We start from the raw sequence: 16,199 nt of genomic DNA, 5'->3' as shown, positions 1-16,199 counted from the left end.
ATACACAATAATCAGATCTGGCCAGTGGTGTAACAATCGCCATGGCGACCCAGGCGGCTGCTATGGGACACAGGGGGCCCGGCCAGGGCATCCCTCTGATGCTGTGCGGGCCGCCTGGGTCGCTATGGCATATCAGGGTGCTGGCTGACAAGAGGAACGGGCGGCTGTTAGATCACTGACAACCTGTCAGTGATGTGTGCTGCGGCGCGTTCTTCCTCACATCCGCCGCTGAACTGTGTCAGTGACAGCCAGCAGCTGCTGCAGAAGAGACTGGACCCGGCGTTTGCAGTGAGGGAGGAGGCAGGGCCCGACCCGGCGACCTAAGAGCAGGAGGGGCCAGTGATGTAAGAGGAGGCGGGGCCCATCGATAGAGGAGAAGACAGGGCCCGACGATGAAAGAGGAGGCGGGGCCCGGCGATCACGGAGGCGGACTGCGCTGACAGGTAAGAGGTGTGCAGCCACCTGAGACCCTGCAGAGCCCATCATAGAGAGTCTATGGCGGGCTCTGCAGTGTCACTCTCAGGTGCGCTGTTTGGTATATCAGGTTGGCTCTGGAAGGGGCATAACTAGAAATCACAAGGCCCCATACAAAATTATGCTACGGGGCCCTGTGATTTCTAGTTACGCCCCTGCATCTGGCTATTGGAAATAAACATACAATACACTGTATTGATTATTGGCAGACTATCAATAAAATCATGTATACAGAGGAAAATGATAAATACACAATTAAGATTGTAAATCAATGTATTGTACATTTATCTTCAACTGCCAGATTATGTTTATAATACGTATCTTGTTTGCCGAGTTATCCCCAGTGTAATCCGATTTGCTGCTTTTGATCATGTGACTTAATTGGTGTTCTATCTGATTGTTATGTTTCCAGTGTTGGTGTATGGCTATGCACACAATTTGTGCAAATTTGCAAAAATATAAAAATATCATTAGTCTCTGTTGTGAGTTGAAGGTCTACCTGTGTTTCTAGGTTTCAGCAAAATCTCAAAAGGTCAACTTTACTTGTAGTCAAATTCTCTTTTAACCCTTTTGCTGCTAGGTCATTTTCTAAAGTTGTTTTTCTGCACACTTAAAATGCGCATTTCTGGCTGAAAATGTTACTTATAACACCCCAAACAATATAGATTTTTTGAAAGCCGGGGCTCTGTAGAAAAAAAGATGGTTGCAAATGCAATTGCAATATTTATAGTTGCTGTTATATGATAAAAGAGAGAACTCATATTTCCCAAGATATATGGTGCAGTTTTCTCTGAATATGTCCGAGAGTGTTCATGGAAAACTGTGCGCTGCTTGCATAGACTGTATATGAAGTATTAACTACAATGAATATATATTTCCTTCTAACCACAGCTTCTGAACTTGACATAAACAATAGTTGTCTTCCTCATAAGCTCCCATATCTGTGATCAAAATATACAGCACAATGCAAAGCCATACCTCTCAAATTCTGAGGTTAGAAAGAGGGAACCCTTCCAGGACAATGTATTTAGGCAATGGATACATCCCTGCTAAACCCCCAGTTATATATAGGCAATGGACATACCCCTATCACACCCCCAGTTATATATAGGCAATGGACACACCCCCAGTTATATATAGGCAATGGATACACCCCTATCACACCCCCAGTTAAATATAGGCAATGGACACACCCCTATCACACCCCCAGATAAATATATAGGCAATGGACACCCCCCCCAGTTATATATAGGCAATGGACACACCCCTATCACACCCCTAGTTAAATATAGGCAATGAACACACCCCTATCACACCCCCAGTTATGCGAACTATTAAGACTTTATATGCCAATGATTGATTGAACCCGGCATTGTTTTGGCGGTTTATTTTTCACCATTGCTTTTCCTTTATACTGGCCTTTTAAATATAGCACACAAAAAAGATAATTAGGAGATAAGATAAAGGTCTTAGTGTAGAATAACACTTTTGGTAGTTAAATAGAACCTTCTCATAGATACCTGTAAATCAGACAACCAACAGAGTAGGAAAGAGGGACAGACGGATTTGGTTGGAAATCAGGGACAATTGGGAAGTATGCAAAACTAATATCTAAAAATACACAGACCAGCTAATACTGTCTCATTCAAGAGCTAGTAGCATGCAGTACATATTGCATTATGTATTATGCATGTATGCTTCACCCTCCCTAAGGGACAAGGCTACCACCCTGGAATAACACAGCTCACATTTAGTCAAAGCCGGTTATGTACACATTTATGCAGCTTTACCTACAGCAAAACTCCCTTCATAAGATCATGCTCAGTCATGCCAGACCATGTTCTAAACAATTAACAAAAAATGAAGGTATCTTTTCTTTAAAGAACTTTTTACATTTTTATTAACCCTTGCAGTGGGGCTACCCCCGCACTGCAAGGGTTCACTGCTTGTTTGTGTCTAGGTACTAAAAAAAAAAGGTTATACTAACCCGATCAGTTTGAGCCGCCTTGTTCTTAGACCAGTCCCTGGAGCCTCTCTCCCTCTCCTCTGCATTGGTCTAAGAATCCTTGTGTCATCACATTCTATACAAGTATAACGATGTGAGGACGCTGAGGAACATTCCTTCTGTGCAGCGGAGGAGGAGACACGCTTCAGTGACCAGAGAAGCAGGGAATCCGCTCAGCAGTTCAGGTGATTATAAAAAAATGTCAGCACCTAGAACAAAATGAGCAGTTAATCCTTGCAGTACGGGGGTAGCTCCACTTCAAGGGTTAATACGATTTGTCCCTGGAGTTCTTTTTTCTTCTGAGTATGGAGAAGCATTTGCTTTATTCCATGTGACACCAATGAACGTTGTCACATGGGCAATCCAAAGCTCTATCTACGGTATGACTTCAGTCACTCAGTCGCATAGCTTACACAGGCCTATTCTCTACGACTAAATGGAATGGCAAGGGAGCGTGAGGTAGGGAAGTATGGCTAGATTTATTTTTTTATAGGTATTTATATAGTGTCTACAATTTACACAGCACTTTACATATTGTACATTCACATCAGTCCCTGCCTTCCAGAAGATTACAATCTAAAGCCCCTACCTCATATAAATACACACAAACCAGGGCCAATTTAGAAAGGAGCCAATTAACCTACCAGCATGTATTTGGAGTGTGGAAGAAACCCAGTGTACGCAGAGGAAGCACAGGGAGAACATGCAAATTGCATGCAGCTAGTGTCCTGGTTGAGATTTAAACCGAGGACCCCATTGCCACAAGGCAACTAAGCCACTGTGCTAAAGTAGTACTAAATGCTTAAACGTTTGTCAATAATAATGAATCCAGATGAAACAAATATACATTGTTCAGCAAAGTATTTCTTTAAACTTTTGCCCAAACACTAACAGGCATCATGTTTCCAAACAGCTCCAACCTTCTCAGCTCTGCTTCCCTAAACTTCCTGTCCAGTACAAGATCACAAGGGACAGAGCAGTCTGCAGCAGCTGCCCATCTACTAGCCTGCAGAAGGGAGGAAGGAGGAAAGAAGGAACGGGGGAGCCAGGGAGTGGTTTGCCTAGCTGTGCCTGTGTGTTTGTGAAGACACAGCTTACTAGCAAATACAAGGGTGGCTCCATTGGACATTGCAAGAGAAAGGATCTACCCTACAACAGGATATCAGGGCCAGTGCTCAGGGGACCAGCTGATTCTGCAGGAAGCTATAACTTTTAAACATCAAGGAGCAGCATCCATTGTAATTGATTTTAACTTTAATATCTCTTTAAAGTGAACCTGTTGCGTGGGCAAGGCACAGGTTCATTTAAAAGCCAGATTATGTAGGCTTTGAACTTTTTTGACTAATCAGCAACTCAAGTCTCACAGAGCCTCCATTTAGTAACACATTAATATATTATCAATTAAGCAATGTGTAGAATCATTGCAAGAAGAAAATCACAGCCATCAACAACCTGCTACCATATTGGAAATGTGGGTATAGATAGAGGGGAAGCTGCAAAAATTGAACTACCAGGGGCGGACCTACTGCCGGTGCAAACAGCGCAGCTGTACCACGGCTTGAGGCTGGGGGGGCGCAGTGAGATGGCAGGCATGACAGGGATGACAATGATGAACTTCTGTAATCTTAGCACCCTCCGCCCACTGAGCTTGGAGAAAGCGCAGGGAGCCGGGAGGGGTCTCCTCCAGGTAGGGGTTGGGGCCCCCTCTCAGTACAGATGGAGTTGTAACTCTGCCCCCTCTATATACTAAGGGGGCCGGTCAATGCAGGGATTGTAGCCCTGCCACTTCTCGCCATCGCTATGGAACCACCGCCACTTCCAGCAAAACTTCAGGCAATCGAGTATAGAAGGGTGAGTGCAGAGAGTCCAGGGGTGTCCCTGTAAGGTCTTGGGGTATCCTTAGAACGCCTGGGTGTCCCTAAAAGTTCTCAGGGTGACACTGTAAGTCCTGGGGAATCCCTGGAAGGTCATGGGGTGTCCCTGTCCTCTCCCACCATTTCTTCTCTTTTTGGGAACTTGTCATGAGAGGAGAAGGCTGCTACTGCTGGCTTTTCTCTGCAAATGCTGACTGTCATGTTGATCCTCTTGATTCCCAACATTCCTATTAACAAATATGCGGTCAGGAGCCCTTATGTTCATGATTGCTTGGCTTTGAGGCATTGAATCCAGAGGATCAGCATGACAACCAGTACTTTCAGCTCAGCCTCCAGGGTTTCCCTGGTAGTGTCCTTGCCCCCCCACTGCCCTCCTCCCTGAACATTTCTACTTTTCAATTTGACTTTTTATTTCTGCCATGAGAGAAGAAGGCTTCCTCTGCTGACCTCCTGAAAATGCTGGTTGTCATGTTGATCCTCTAGTGAAGGAGAAAGATAATTACACAGATGGATACCAGGTACCACTGACATGCCCTAAGGGAAGAGAACTGCTCTGCGGGAGAGGGAGATGGCCAGGGTTTAAAGGGATGATCTCTGCACCTGGATGCCAGAGACCAATGTGACTGGCCCAGTGTTCTCTGTGCAACACTATGGTATATGTCAGAGCTATATAAATGTATACAAATAATAGTGTGTGACTATGGGGGACATTAGAGTGTAAGCTCCTCTCTGATGTGACTCTGGCTCAGTGTTCTCTGTACAGCACTATGGTATATGTCATAGCTATATAAATGTATACAAATAATTGTGTGTGACTATGGGGGGACATTAGAGTGTAAGCTCCTCTGGTGCAGTGATGCAGAGACCAGGGGTGGACCAAAGCTGGGGGAGCCCATTGGAGGAGGCATGGTTGCATGGGCTGATGGGCCTCTGGGGGGGTGCAGGAAGGAATCTTGCACCAGGGTCCTTTGTTCCTTAGGTCCGCCACTGGCAACCACTTTAGGGGTTTGTGAATGCATTAATGTCTGTGCATTTAATACTAACCATTATGAAAAGGGACTAAGCTAGACTCAAAACATACTGCATAATTGGGCTGTATGTAGAAAATCAATAAAATATTTCTCCATTTAAAAACAAGTTAACCACAATGAAATAGTCGCTCTGTCTGTGCACCACACAGTGCTTCCTACAGGCACGCACCAGCCCCCACAGTTCATACCTGTGCCGCGTGCATTTGAACCAGTTGAGGATGTCCGTGCAGCGTGTGTAATAAATCTGATCAAATGGGTGAGCATACGATTCCTGCACAGTCACAGCATAGCTGAAAGAGAGGAGAGCAGAGAGGAGTGGAGAGGTTAATGGCTTATAGAAATTTGGAATGATTTCTGTACAGATCAGCAATAGAGATGGCTATAACCTCATCTAAAGATGAATGCAGAGGGGGAAAAAAATAATTCGGCCCTAATTACATTTAAAATATGTGCAGCTTCATCTGCCACCATATTCTACCATGAATCGCGGGATCGCTATTTTGGGCCGCCTCGGAGTGTACTGAAAATAGCTCCGTTTAGCATACAGTGCTGTATTTCTTTGTGTTAGAGCTGTGGGGACAATCTTATGTATAATGAAATCAACATCGAGCATCGGTTATTTGTCTGAGATATAAAACACAAGTCACTGCAGAGAAACCCAGAAAGTTAAAAATCGAATTATACTGCACATTTATTGGTGCCATATTACAGCTTTCAAGGTTTTATTGAGAGTAATATCAGTCATCCACACCAATGGAACACTGCCTCTAGTGGCGGAATGTCATGAAATTGTGAACCAGTAATTCATTAAAATGTTTCTAAACCCAAAAACAAGAATTGCACCTTACCAGTCCTTAGATGTAGTGGCTGCATTAGATTTCTATTTTCTTTGTTTTCCTTTATTTTAACGTAATATTCCTGCAAATAACAGACTTCATGTCCCTGGGTGTCAACGGTCAGTCCTCCACTGAATCTATGGTGATCCATTGTTTTCACCCAGACTGAACTTCAAACATGTTATGCGCTCTATATTTTCATTAAATGGGAAACTAGTAATTTACAGATGGAAGACAGGATTGTTTGTGCGTTCACTTTAGATTACAGGAAGTGACAAGGACTCTGCATTTCTGGCAAGATCAGCAGGTAATTTCTGCTGGAAATGTTCTTAGCCTGAAAAAAGAAAACAAATGCAGCCACCAAATCTAAGGACTGGGAAGCTACAATATATACCGTATTTTTCGCTCCATAAGACGCACTTTTTTTCCCCAAAAAGGAGGGGGAAAATGTGCCTGAGTCTTATGGAGTGAATACCTATCGCCCGACGCCCGGGACATGCAGTTTTCGGGCGACAGGCGAGTAGTTTCTTTGTACATTCAGTCCTGCTCCTGACAAGCAGAGCTGAATGTACAGTAGGAGCCGCTGCTCGTTTAATACAAGGGAACTAATTAGATCCCTTGTATTAAACCGAGCGGCGGCGGCACTTGTGTCCGCCCCCCCTGCGGTGGTTTTCGGGTCCCCCGCTCCTCTGGGGGACAGCAACCACGGCATAGGAGCTCACCATAAAGCCCCTTGAGCAGACGAAGAACGTTGTGATTACTGAGACCGTGGCCCTGTAATCACAGCGCTACCTGTCTCAGCGGTCACTGAACTGCAGCTTCTGTCACAGAATCCCTGTCACAGAATGCCTGCGTCCTATAGAACGGAGCGCCTTATAGAGCGCAAAGTACGGTATATATTTTTTTCCATTAACTTTAGATATTCTTTCAAAACTACTGGGAACCCTGTTTCACAGATAAATTACTGAAAGATAACATTTGAAGATCTGAATGGAGGAGTCATATCAGAAAATAATTTCAGGTAAACTTTACATTTTAAGTTCATTTAAACACTGAATTTACAATGTAATTGGTCATGAAGTCATGGACGCACATTACTACAACACAATTGTGCAAATCTGGCCTTTTAGGGAACTCGGAGCACATGTTTTGGAAATGAACAGGTTGTACAGCATTAATAAATCGTATGCATTAGCAATCTATTATACGTAAAGATCAGAATCAACCTTTGTATCATTGGATGAGGGGTTCCTACATTTTGTGGGACAGAGTCCATAAAGTTCAAACAATAATTGCAGAAAAAACCCCACAACGCTTCCTCAAAACACCTAGTTGATCTAGAACAAGACAAAATTAGTTTGGTCCAATTTCCTTACCTGATCCCTAAAGCCACCATTTTATTGTGTACTTTTTATAGCTGTATATAGCTGTTTATGCTTCATGGATGTAGAAACATATTTATCCTTTCTGATGCAAACCAGTGATTATGCTAGAACCAGTTTCTGTGGAAGGCTATTTCACATTATTATTGCTCTTATACTTAAGAATCCTTTCTACATATGGAAGTTAAACCTTTTTTTTCTTCTGAATGTAAGTCATGCACTTTTAACTTTAGTGGTGACCTTACCGTGAACATTTTTCTACTGAATTTCCAATATGGATCATTTGTTTATTTATAAAAGGTATCCTTAGTTAACTCCCTCTTCTTGAGGATGAGTTAAGTGAGTTCAATAAATCTTTCCTCTTGCATGAAGTGCTCAATGTCCCTTATTCATAGAGCTGACTTTCTCAGCATTCTATCAAGTTCTAAGACAACCTTAGGCTCTGCTAAAAAGCTGCATAGGGGCCAAAAAATTCTACCTTGAGTCTAGGGTTTTAATTTAGTAAAGGCAAATAGGCTTTTTGCACTTAGCAGGGGAACTTCCCCCTTAGTTTAGTAAATGAGGGGAAGCTCTGTTGACTTTCATCACCCAATCATGTTCAAGAAAAAATGTTGTTTTTTTTATTTTGCTTGTATATGATGAGGTATACTTTACTAAGGGAACTTTCACCACGTTCACTAAGCTAAGGGAATCTTCCCCTGCAAAGTAAACCATCTATTTGCCAAAATTAACCCCTATGCCTCTTACTTCAAGACAAAATCTTGAAGGCTTTTGAAGATGCTGAATGGCAATGCATGATGTTATGCCATAATAACATACATACAAAGACGCTCAGATCCTTCAAAGACTTATTCTCCCAATTTTACCCTACTGTATTGTAGGTTGCATGATTACAAACTGCACAAAGACACCATGCCCCTAATGAATGTCCCACATCTCACACTCAATGCACAAATAACCTCTCTTCCAGAGGACAATCATGTAAACAGGATAAACTACACTTAAATTCTTCCAAAAAATGCTTTTTTTTTAATGCATCAAGCCCTGTTGAAGGGGAATCTTGTGGAGCCCAGAAAGGCGTTGGATGTTTCATCATATTGATCCTGTTATTACACTGGACTCTACTAATTGTGGTGGTGCCCCTGTTTGTTTTCTATAGCTATATTTAAGGCCACTCAGGGCACAAATGGATCAGCGGTTGCCTATGTAATGATGCGTGAAAAATAAATTGTTTGGAGGAATGTCCAGTGCCAGGTCGGGTTATTGTAGGCAGGGCTGGATTTCCTACAAGGCCAACCAGGTCCCGGCCTCGGGGCAGCAGGGAGTAGAGGGGCAGCAGGGGTGTGGAATTCCTATCTCCCAATGCCCGGGACATGCAATTCTGGGCGCCGGATGGGTAGTTGTTTTCTACATTTAGCCCTGCTTCGGGCAAGCAGAGCTAAATGTACAGCGGGGAAGCTGCCGCTTGTTTTGTACAAGTGATCTCGGCGATGTCGATGTTTTTGGCAGGTAGGGGGGTGCATTGAGGAACCTGGCCTTGGGGCAGCAGAGAGAGTAAATCCAGCCCTGATTGTAGGGTGCATGCATGTTTTTATGCAAGGTAAATGAGCAATCATAGTGTTTAAGCTTCTAAATTTCAGTGTGCATACGTAAGAATAGGCTAATGCTCACACTGCTTATTCTTCGTTTTCCCTAGGAACCAACTTTGAATTCTGATACAAACAGCCCCTCATCAACAGACGCCCCCATCCTATCCTGTTCCCTGTGCACTGTATTGAATCAACACAAACCGCTTTGATGCTGCCCCACACAAGGATTAGCTCCCAGAGCTCCACATCTTATCTTTTGAAAGTCTTTTCCAGATTTCGCAGCATTTTGTTCTCCGAGTAGTAACATATTTGACATTCTCTTAGCATCAAGGAGAGTCTGATGACATTCAGAAAAGCAGTTATTTTATATTTCATGATAGCATGGAAAGCCCCTCCTTTTACCAGCCTAATCTTTGACCCTTCACCGTGTGAGATATTACCAGCTAAGTAAGAAAGTCGTCCTGGTCAGTGGAACCAATCAATTCTGGTATTTCATTTTTGTTTCTCCTCAATTGGGTGCCTGCCACTCTGCCTCTGCTTTCCCAAAATCAATACCTTCCATTTGTGATTGGAATAAAAGTTACAAAGCAGCACCCTTGCATTGCACTGGCTCAGCGCTGCTCCTGATTCAATGTGGAGTCTGACGTACAGGAGAACACCAAGATGTGAAGGCCATCTAGACGTTCAAGGAAAAGCAGCGTTCAATTTCAATAACACAAACAGTTCTGTCCTAAGCAGTAGGTCTTCCATTCACAGAGTATAAAAACACACTTCATTTAGAACATATTATGACAAGCACTTTAAAGTCTAAGTGTATGTAAATATAAAGACTCCCTTTTAATTTGATTATATGTTTATCAAAACATAATGTTAGAAGGACGAAGCATTTCGAGTCTTCATACACAGATGATAAAATATACATAAACAGTATATATTCTGACTTTTACTATTTATGTATATCTTATTATCTATTAATTATAGTTATTAGTATGAATTTGCATTATTATCTCTTAATCTTTTATCACATATGTCCTTCATTCGTCTTCGCTCTTACTAAGTGTTTCTAGATTGTTTATATTTAAACAATTTCCTACACCTTTCATAGATTTAGAAGTATTTATATTTTCTCTATTTCTTTTCACTAAATCAGAGATGATTTGATGATTTTCAGCCGAGTGATGCACAAATAGGCAACATTTTTGTTATTAGTTAAGGTACTTGAATGTATTTTTATGGTTTAACTTCTGAGTCTAATGTCACTTTAAAAACCAACTTCAGAAAAATTAAACCCACCCAACCATTTAAAAAAAAAAAAGGCTTTCAAAGCTGGTTTTCCCTCACCTAAGTGCGTTGTCATATGTCTCTTGCTGTTGCCACTTCCGTGAGGGGAAAATGATGACCCAGCACTGCAGGCTGATCTTCTTGCCGCCTCTTATCATGATGTCATCACGCCACTGCAGTCTTTTGCAGCCTCAGAAGACCCCATCCTTATTTTTTAACTGCCTCAGTAATTAGCTAGAGGGGGTTGTTTATGTGTGTTAGTGGGAAAAGATATCAATCATAGGTGGGATACCGTAAGGTGTTTAGAATAAAATGATTTGTTTATATATGTCTTTCAATGTAATAAAGCCCTTTAAAGCACACCACCCAAAGGATTTTTTTTGCAGTTTTGGAAAGAACGTGGAAGGCTTAGAACTTCTATTAGTTTTTTCATTGCCATCTGAGCCTTCACAGAGGAGATTTTTCCCCTTCCTGTCCATGTAATAGGGCTATAGGGCTATACCAACATAGGAAATGATAAGAACACTCTACAATGATAGAGAGCAAATATATAGCAGTGTCGCTAGCCAATCAGGAAACTGAGAGGCAGGTCATGGCATGGCTCGCAGCTTTCTGATTGGTCAGGAAGCCAGGCTGCCTCGCAGTGTCGCTAGGTAGCATGAAGCCGGCTTCCTAGCCAATCAGGAAGCCAGGAGGTGGGTCATGATGTGGCACACGGCTTCCTGATTGGTCAGGAAGCCAGGCTACCTCGCAGTGTCGCTAAGCCGCGTGAAGCTGGCTTCCTAGCCAATCTGGAAGCCGAAAGCAGTTCATGACCCACCGCCCGGCTTCCTAATTGGCCAGGAAGCCAGCTCCATCCTCCTTTGTGGCACTGCCAGTCAGAGGGAATGTCCCTCTGCATGGAAGTTCCATTATCGGGGTAAGTATTGGAGCATTTGGTTGAATACAAGTACTCGACCAAATGCTCAGTACCAGTATCGGTATCTGTGCATTTCTAATATATATATACCTGTATACATATATTAAAGTGGGGAAGAACTTCTAACAATTTTTTTATTCTCATGTCTTCTTGTTGAGGTGATATCAATTCCTCTCATTGTCCTGGGACAGAAAGTGGAGAGACATCTCCCCAGTGGGGGTCAAAGGCTAGCACTATATCCTTAATTCTAACCTTTAGTTTCTCTGTCCAAATCATAAACAAAAGTTTGGGCTGGATCTGGGCATTAAAATAGTTCCTCCATGTACAAAAGTGTACTAACTAACATTTTTTAAATAAAGCAGAAGTCAGCTCTCCCATTAATCAATATCCCTGATTTATCTGTGAGTGCACAATCCATGTTTTCCAAAAGTGACTTGTAGTTTCTGTACCAAAAACCAGCACATTCTGGGACTGGTAACCATTAAACTAAGTCTTCAACATTCACAGTGTAATGAGTTGGAACCCACTCTGGGTCACGTTGTCCTAGGATGTGCTGATCATTGTTACAGAAACTATAAACTAACATTTCTGGTGTCAATCATCTTTGACTAATTGGGGTAAGCATCTGTGCTTGTCTTCAAATCAGTGCCATCGTCTCAGGGGAAGATCATAAACCTTACTAGCTACAGATGGTCTGGTATTTTATACATACATTATGGGGGTGGGACTAAGTGCCAGATGGGTGTGACGTATTCTCAACGAGGAAAGAAGTCAAGGTCCTACAAAAAGTAAAGGCCCAGAATCCTGGGTCCTCTGTAGCCACATAGCAGGTCATCTGAAGACATCTGAACTGAAGTTTCTTTCCTTCCAGTAACTCCAATTCTTTCCAGTAATGTTAGATTGGGACATGGCTCAGTTAAAGGTTTATTTTAAATTTGACATCTGTATTAAATGCCCAATGTCTAAAGTTTGAGTGATTTACAATTAGTATTTTTTGTCCAAAATCCCAAAGGAATCTTATAAGAATTTTTACACAAGCCATTTGGAAGCTATGAGCTATATGGAAATACAAAACATTATTTCCAAACATATCAGCATTACAATTCACATTCACGTGCGGTTAAGTGTTTTGCTATTGACTTCCCTAAATGTTTTATTGTAAAGTTAAATAGCAATCAAACAGGGTATTTTGGCACTGAAGGTTTCAAGAAGTATCAAGTAATATTAAAATGACTGAATTTTGATCTTCAACAAGCCCATTAACAGTCATTTTTTATTTTCGAGAGAAAAGAACCTGACAAGCAGCTATTGTTTATAATTATTTTGCTGAAACAACGTTGCTTCAGTCCAAAAAACATTAACCTTTACCACTGCGTATAAATGAAAAGGCTGCTTGTCAACATAAAGATACTCAGAGAACAGGGTGACAAGATCCTTGATTTCATCAGAGACACATTAGATTAAGCAAGTTCTAGCGCTGCCTGACAGGGAACTGGTGATATCAGCTAAATCCATTAAGCTGCAACATATGTATTATTTGCAATAAAGGTGATTCTTTTCAGCCAGAAAGTAATGATAATTATGGCAAATCACGATTGCTATAGCTTAGTGCACTGTGCCTATGGTTGAAGTACTGACTTCTAGTACTCATCTCAGAGTCAGCAAGCCCTAGAACATTAATAAATAATGTGTCCCTGGAGAAAGGGAGGATGTGGTCACCCTACCATATAAAGAAGGACATTCGTCATCAAGGTGTTGCAGTTCCTTGTCCTAGACTGCAGTCATCACCTCATGATGATTCACTCAGAATGCAAATTATAATATCTGCTATGGGATTCTACACCTTCCTTTGGAAACAACATCAGAAAATGCCAAAAGCTAAACCAGTGCTTCTCAACCTTTGGTCAGTAGGAACACCCTTTAAAAGTATGCAAAATCTTCAGGCACCCCTGTCTAAAATGAAAAAAAAAAGGAAATGTGAAGATATAAAAATTTATGTGGCATTCCCCCAGAATTGCTATCAGACCCTAATGCTAGATAGGGGCCTGGTATGGATTTTAAGGGGGACCCCAAGTTAAAAAAGTGTAGAGTTCGCTTCTTCCCATCAGGAGCCCCCTTCCCCTTAGAAGCCCTCCTTCCCATCAGGGTCCTACTTTAAACGTTTCACTACAGTGCGACTGCAGCAGCATGGCAGAGGGTGGGACATGGAGCTGGTCTGGACAGAGGCTGAGTTCTGTCCTCCCTAAATGCTGGGGAGGTCCTGGATGCAATCCACCCTGTATAAGCGATGTGCATGTCTATGGTGTTGGTGGCCAGCTCGTCTACACCATGGAAATGCAGGATACTGCGCAAAATTTTGAAGTCATCCCTGGCGAAGCCAGTAGGCACCCCAGGCAGCTACCGCACCTTGGCTGAGAGAGCCTGAGCTAGATCAATGTTCTGGATTGAGGTTAGAGATGCACCGATAACAATACTGGTATCGGTGCCGATACTGGGTACTTCACATGTACTCATACTTGTGAAAATCCCCCGATACTAAACGCTGATACTGGTGCTTTAAACTGAAGCGGCTGCCTGGGGTCCTGCGCTTGCTGGGGACCTCGGCAGCCTTCCTGTGAACAACGTGGCACCTGTTTACAGCTCCGCCAGCACATCTCCCACTCCTTTTGGGGAACCATGTGGCGCTGCTTACAGTGCTCTGCCACTCACACACGGCCCTGATGAGACACTCTGCAGTCTTCTTCAGACCCTCCGGAGACACTCCACAGCCCTCCTGAGACCCTGGAGACATCAGGTCGCCACCCCAGAGCAGCAAAAAGTATGTAAATTCCTATTATTCTGCACTGCTGTATAATTAATTGCTGGGATTTCTAGTCCTCTATAGCTGGTTGCCATTTGACATTGCTGTATAATATATTGCTGGGACTTGTAGTCTTCTATAGCTGGTTGCCATTCGGCATTGCTGTATAATATATTGCTAGTATTTGTAGTCCTCTATAGCTTATGGTTTTCTGAATTACTGTATAATGTATTGCTCGGATATGTAGTCCTCTTTAGCTGTTGATTTTCTGAATTGCTGTGTAATGAGTTGCTGGGATTTGTAGTCCTCTATAGCCGGTTGCCATTCGGCATTGCTTTATAATGTATTGCTGGAAATTGTAATCCTCTATAGCTAATGGTATTATTCTGCTTTGCTGTATAATGTATTCCTGCGATATGTTGTCCTCTAGCCGGTACCATTCTGCACTGCTGTATAATATATTGCTGATATTTGTAGTCCTCTATAGCTGGTGGTATTTTGCATTTCTGTATAATGTATTGCTGAGATTTGTAGTCCCTCTACAGCTTGGAGTCAGTGGCAGAACTACCAGGGTTGCAGCTGCGACCGAGGCCTAGTGCTCTGTATTAGTCTGTATCGTTTTAGGAAAACTGTCACACGACACAAAAATAGGTATCAGTAATTGGCATCGGTGAGTACTTGAGGAACGAGTACTCACCCTAATACTTGTACAAGTACTCACCCAAATACTTGGTATCAGCACCGATCGGCAGTATTGGTGCATCCCTACTAAATATGGTAGATGTGGCATGTTGGATATATGAAAGAGAAAAAAAAAATCCACTGTTCATCCAGATTGAAAATCCACATATTTACAAGTGACATTTCCCCTTTAGGTGTAGCAGATGGCTCATTTCAATGGCACCATAGGTATATGGAAGTTTACCATACTCTTACAGAGTGAATAGGAGGCAAGCTTTTTAATGTACAAGAAACCAACATCGCTTTTGTATGAGAAATCTGTTTTAATTAATGGAGGGAAAAGATTAATGAAAAGTGGAACACCTGCCAACAAAACAATCCTTTCTGCAAGATGAATATGGTACATACTAATGCCAGCAGAGCCTAGAGCTCTGGTTGATCGCAGTGTTCTCCAACTGGTTTGGATTTTTAAGGCAGCACCAGTCTGACACCTGTGGAAGAATTCCAAGCTGCTAGCGTCTTTAACCCATAAAAGTGGGCAGACTGCTAAAGAGACTAAAACAGGGCGTGGTACTCTACCAGTATACCAGTAAAACATGCTAAAGTTGTAGTCTATAGGAATGTACTTTTTTACAACATAATTTTAATTAGAAAATGTGCTCCTGTCCACAATCTGTGCACAGATGACCTGCTGAGCAGAGCGGATGGACACCTGTGCGAATGGAGGCTAAGGCCTCATTCACATGGACGTGCACAGCTGTACATCTAGCACCCGGCCTGTTCATCTCTATGATAGGTCATGGCTGCAGAACTGGGTCAGTGATTTGAAGTATTAATTCCTCTGAATAAGGTATGACAGATAGTCAAGTAGCATATTTAAAGGAGAACTATGGGGTCAGTGTTTTTCCCCATAGTTCTCCTTAGGGTAACGGGAGGACACAAACTAGCGTCCTCCCGTTACCCTAAGCTCAGTATACCGCAGGCTGAAGCTCGCGGTATACTGAGACGCCGCAGTATTCCGCAAGCTGCTGATCACAGTATACTGAGACGCCGCAGCTGAAGCGGATCCCGACAATTATATCTGGATCCGCCCAGCTGCATGACTGACAGCTGGCTCTGCCTATCTAGAGGCAGAGCCAGCTGTACCCACCCCCTCCCCCGTCCGTTCCGCCAGTCAGCGCTGGCAGATCGGAGCGGGGAGAGGGGAATCCAGCCCCTCCCCCTGTCACGGCAGAGAGCCGTGACAGGATCGAGAGGCGAGCGAACCCGGTATGTGTTCGCTCACCTCCCGATCTACTGAGCCGACCTGTGACAGTCTCATTGTCAC

General features: G+C 42.9%; 1 protein-coding gene across 3 annotated transcripts in view; it reads right to left on the bottom strand.

Moving 5' to 3' along the window:
* The window catches only part of MEGF11 (multiple EGF like domains 11), a 434,557-nt gene that overhangs the window by 343,167 nt on the left and 75,191 nt on the right, over positions 1-16,199 (bottom strand). For all 3 annotated transcript variants that reach the window (XM_018552848.1, XM_018552849.1, XM_018552850.1), the window contains exon 3: positions 5,573-5,674. In XM_018552848.1, the coding sequence (XP_018408350.1) occupies positions 5,573-5,674 (102 nt within the window). The remainder of the gene's footprint in view (positions 1-5,572; positions 5,675-16,199) is intronic.

The sequence above is a fragment of the Nanorana parkeri genome, unplaced genomic scaffold, assembly GCF_000935625.1.
Source record: "Nanorana parkeri isolate BGI_ZX_2015 unplaced genomic scaffold, ASM93562v1 scaffold98, whole genome shotgun sequence".
In the NCBI taxonomy this organism is placed as follows: domain Eukaryota; kingdom Metazoa; phylum Chordata; class Amphibia; order Anura; family Dicroglossidae; genus Nanorana; species Nanorana parkeri.
Note: the sequence above shows the minus strand (reverse complement) of the source record. Positions and strands in the feature narration are given on the sequence as shown.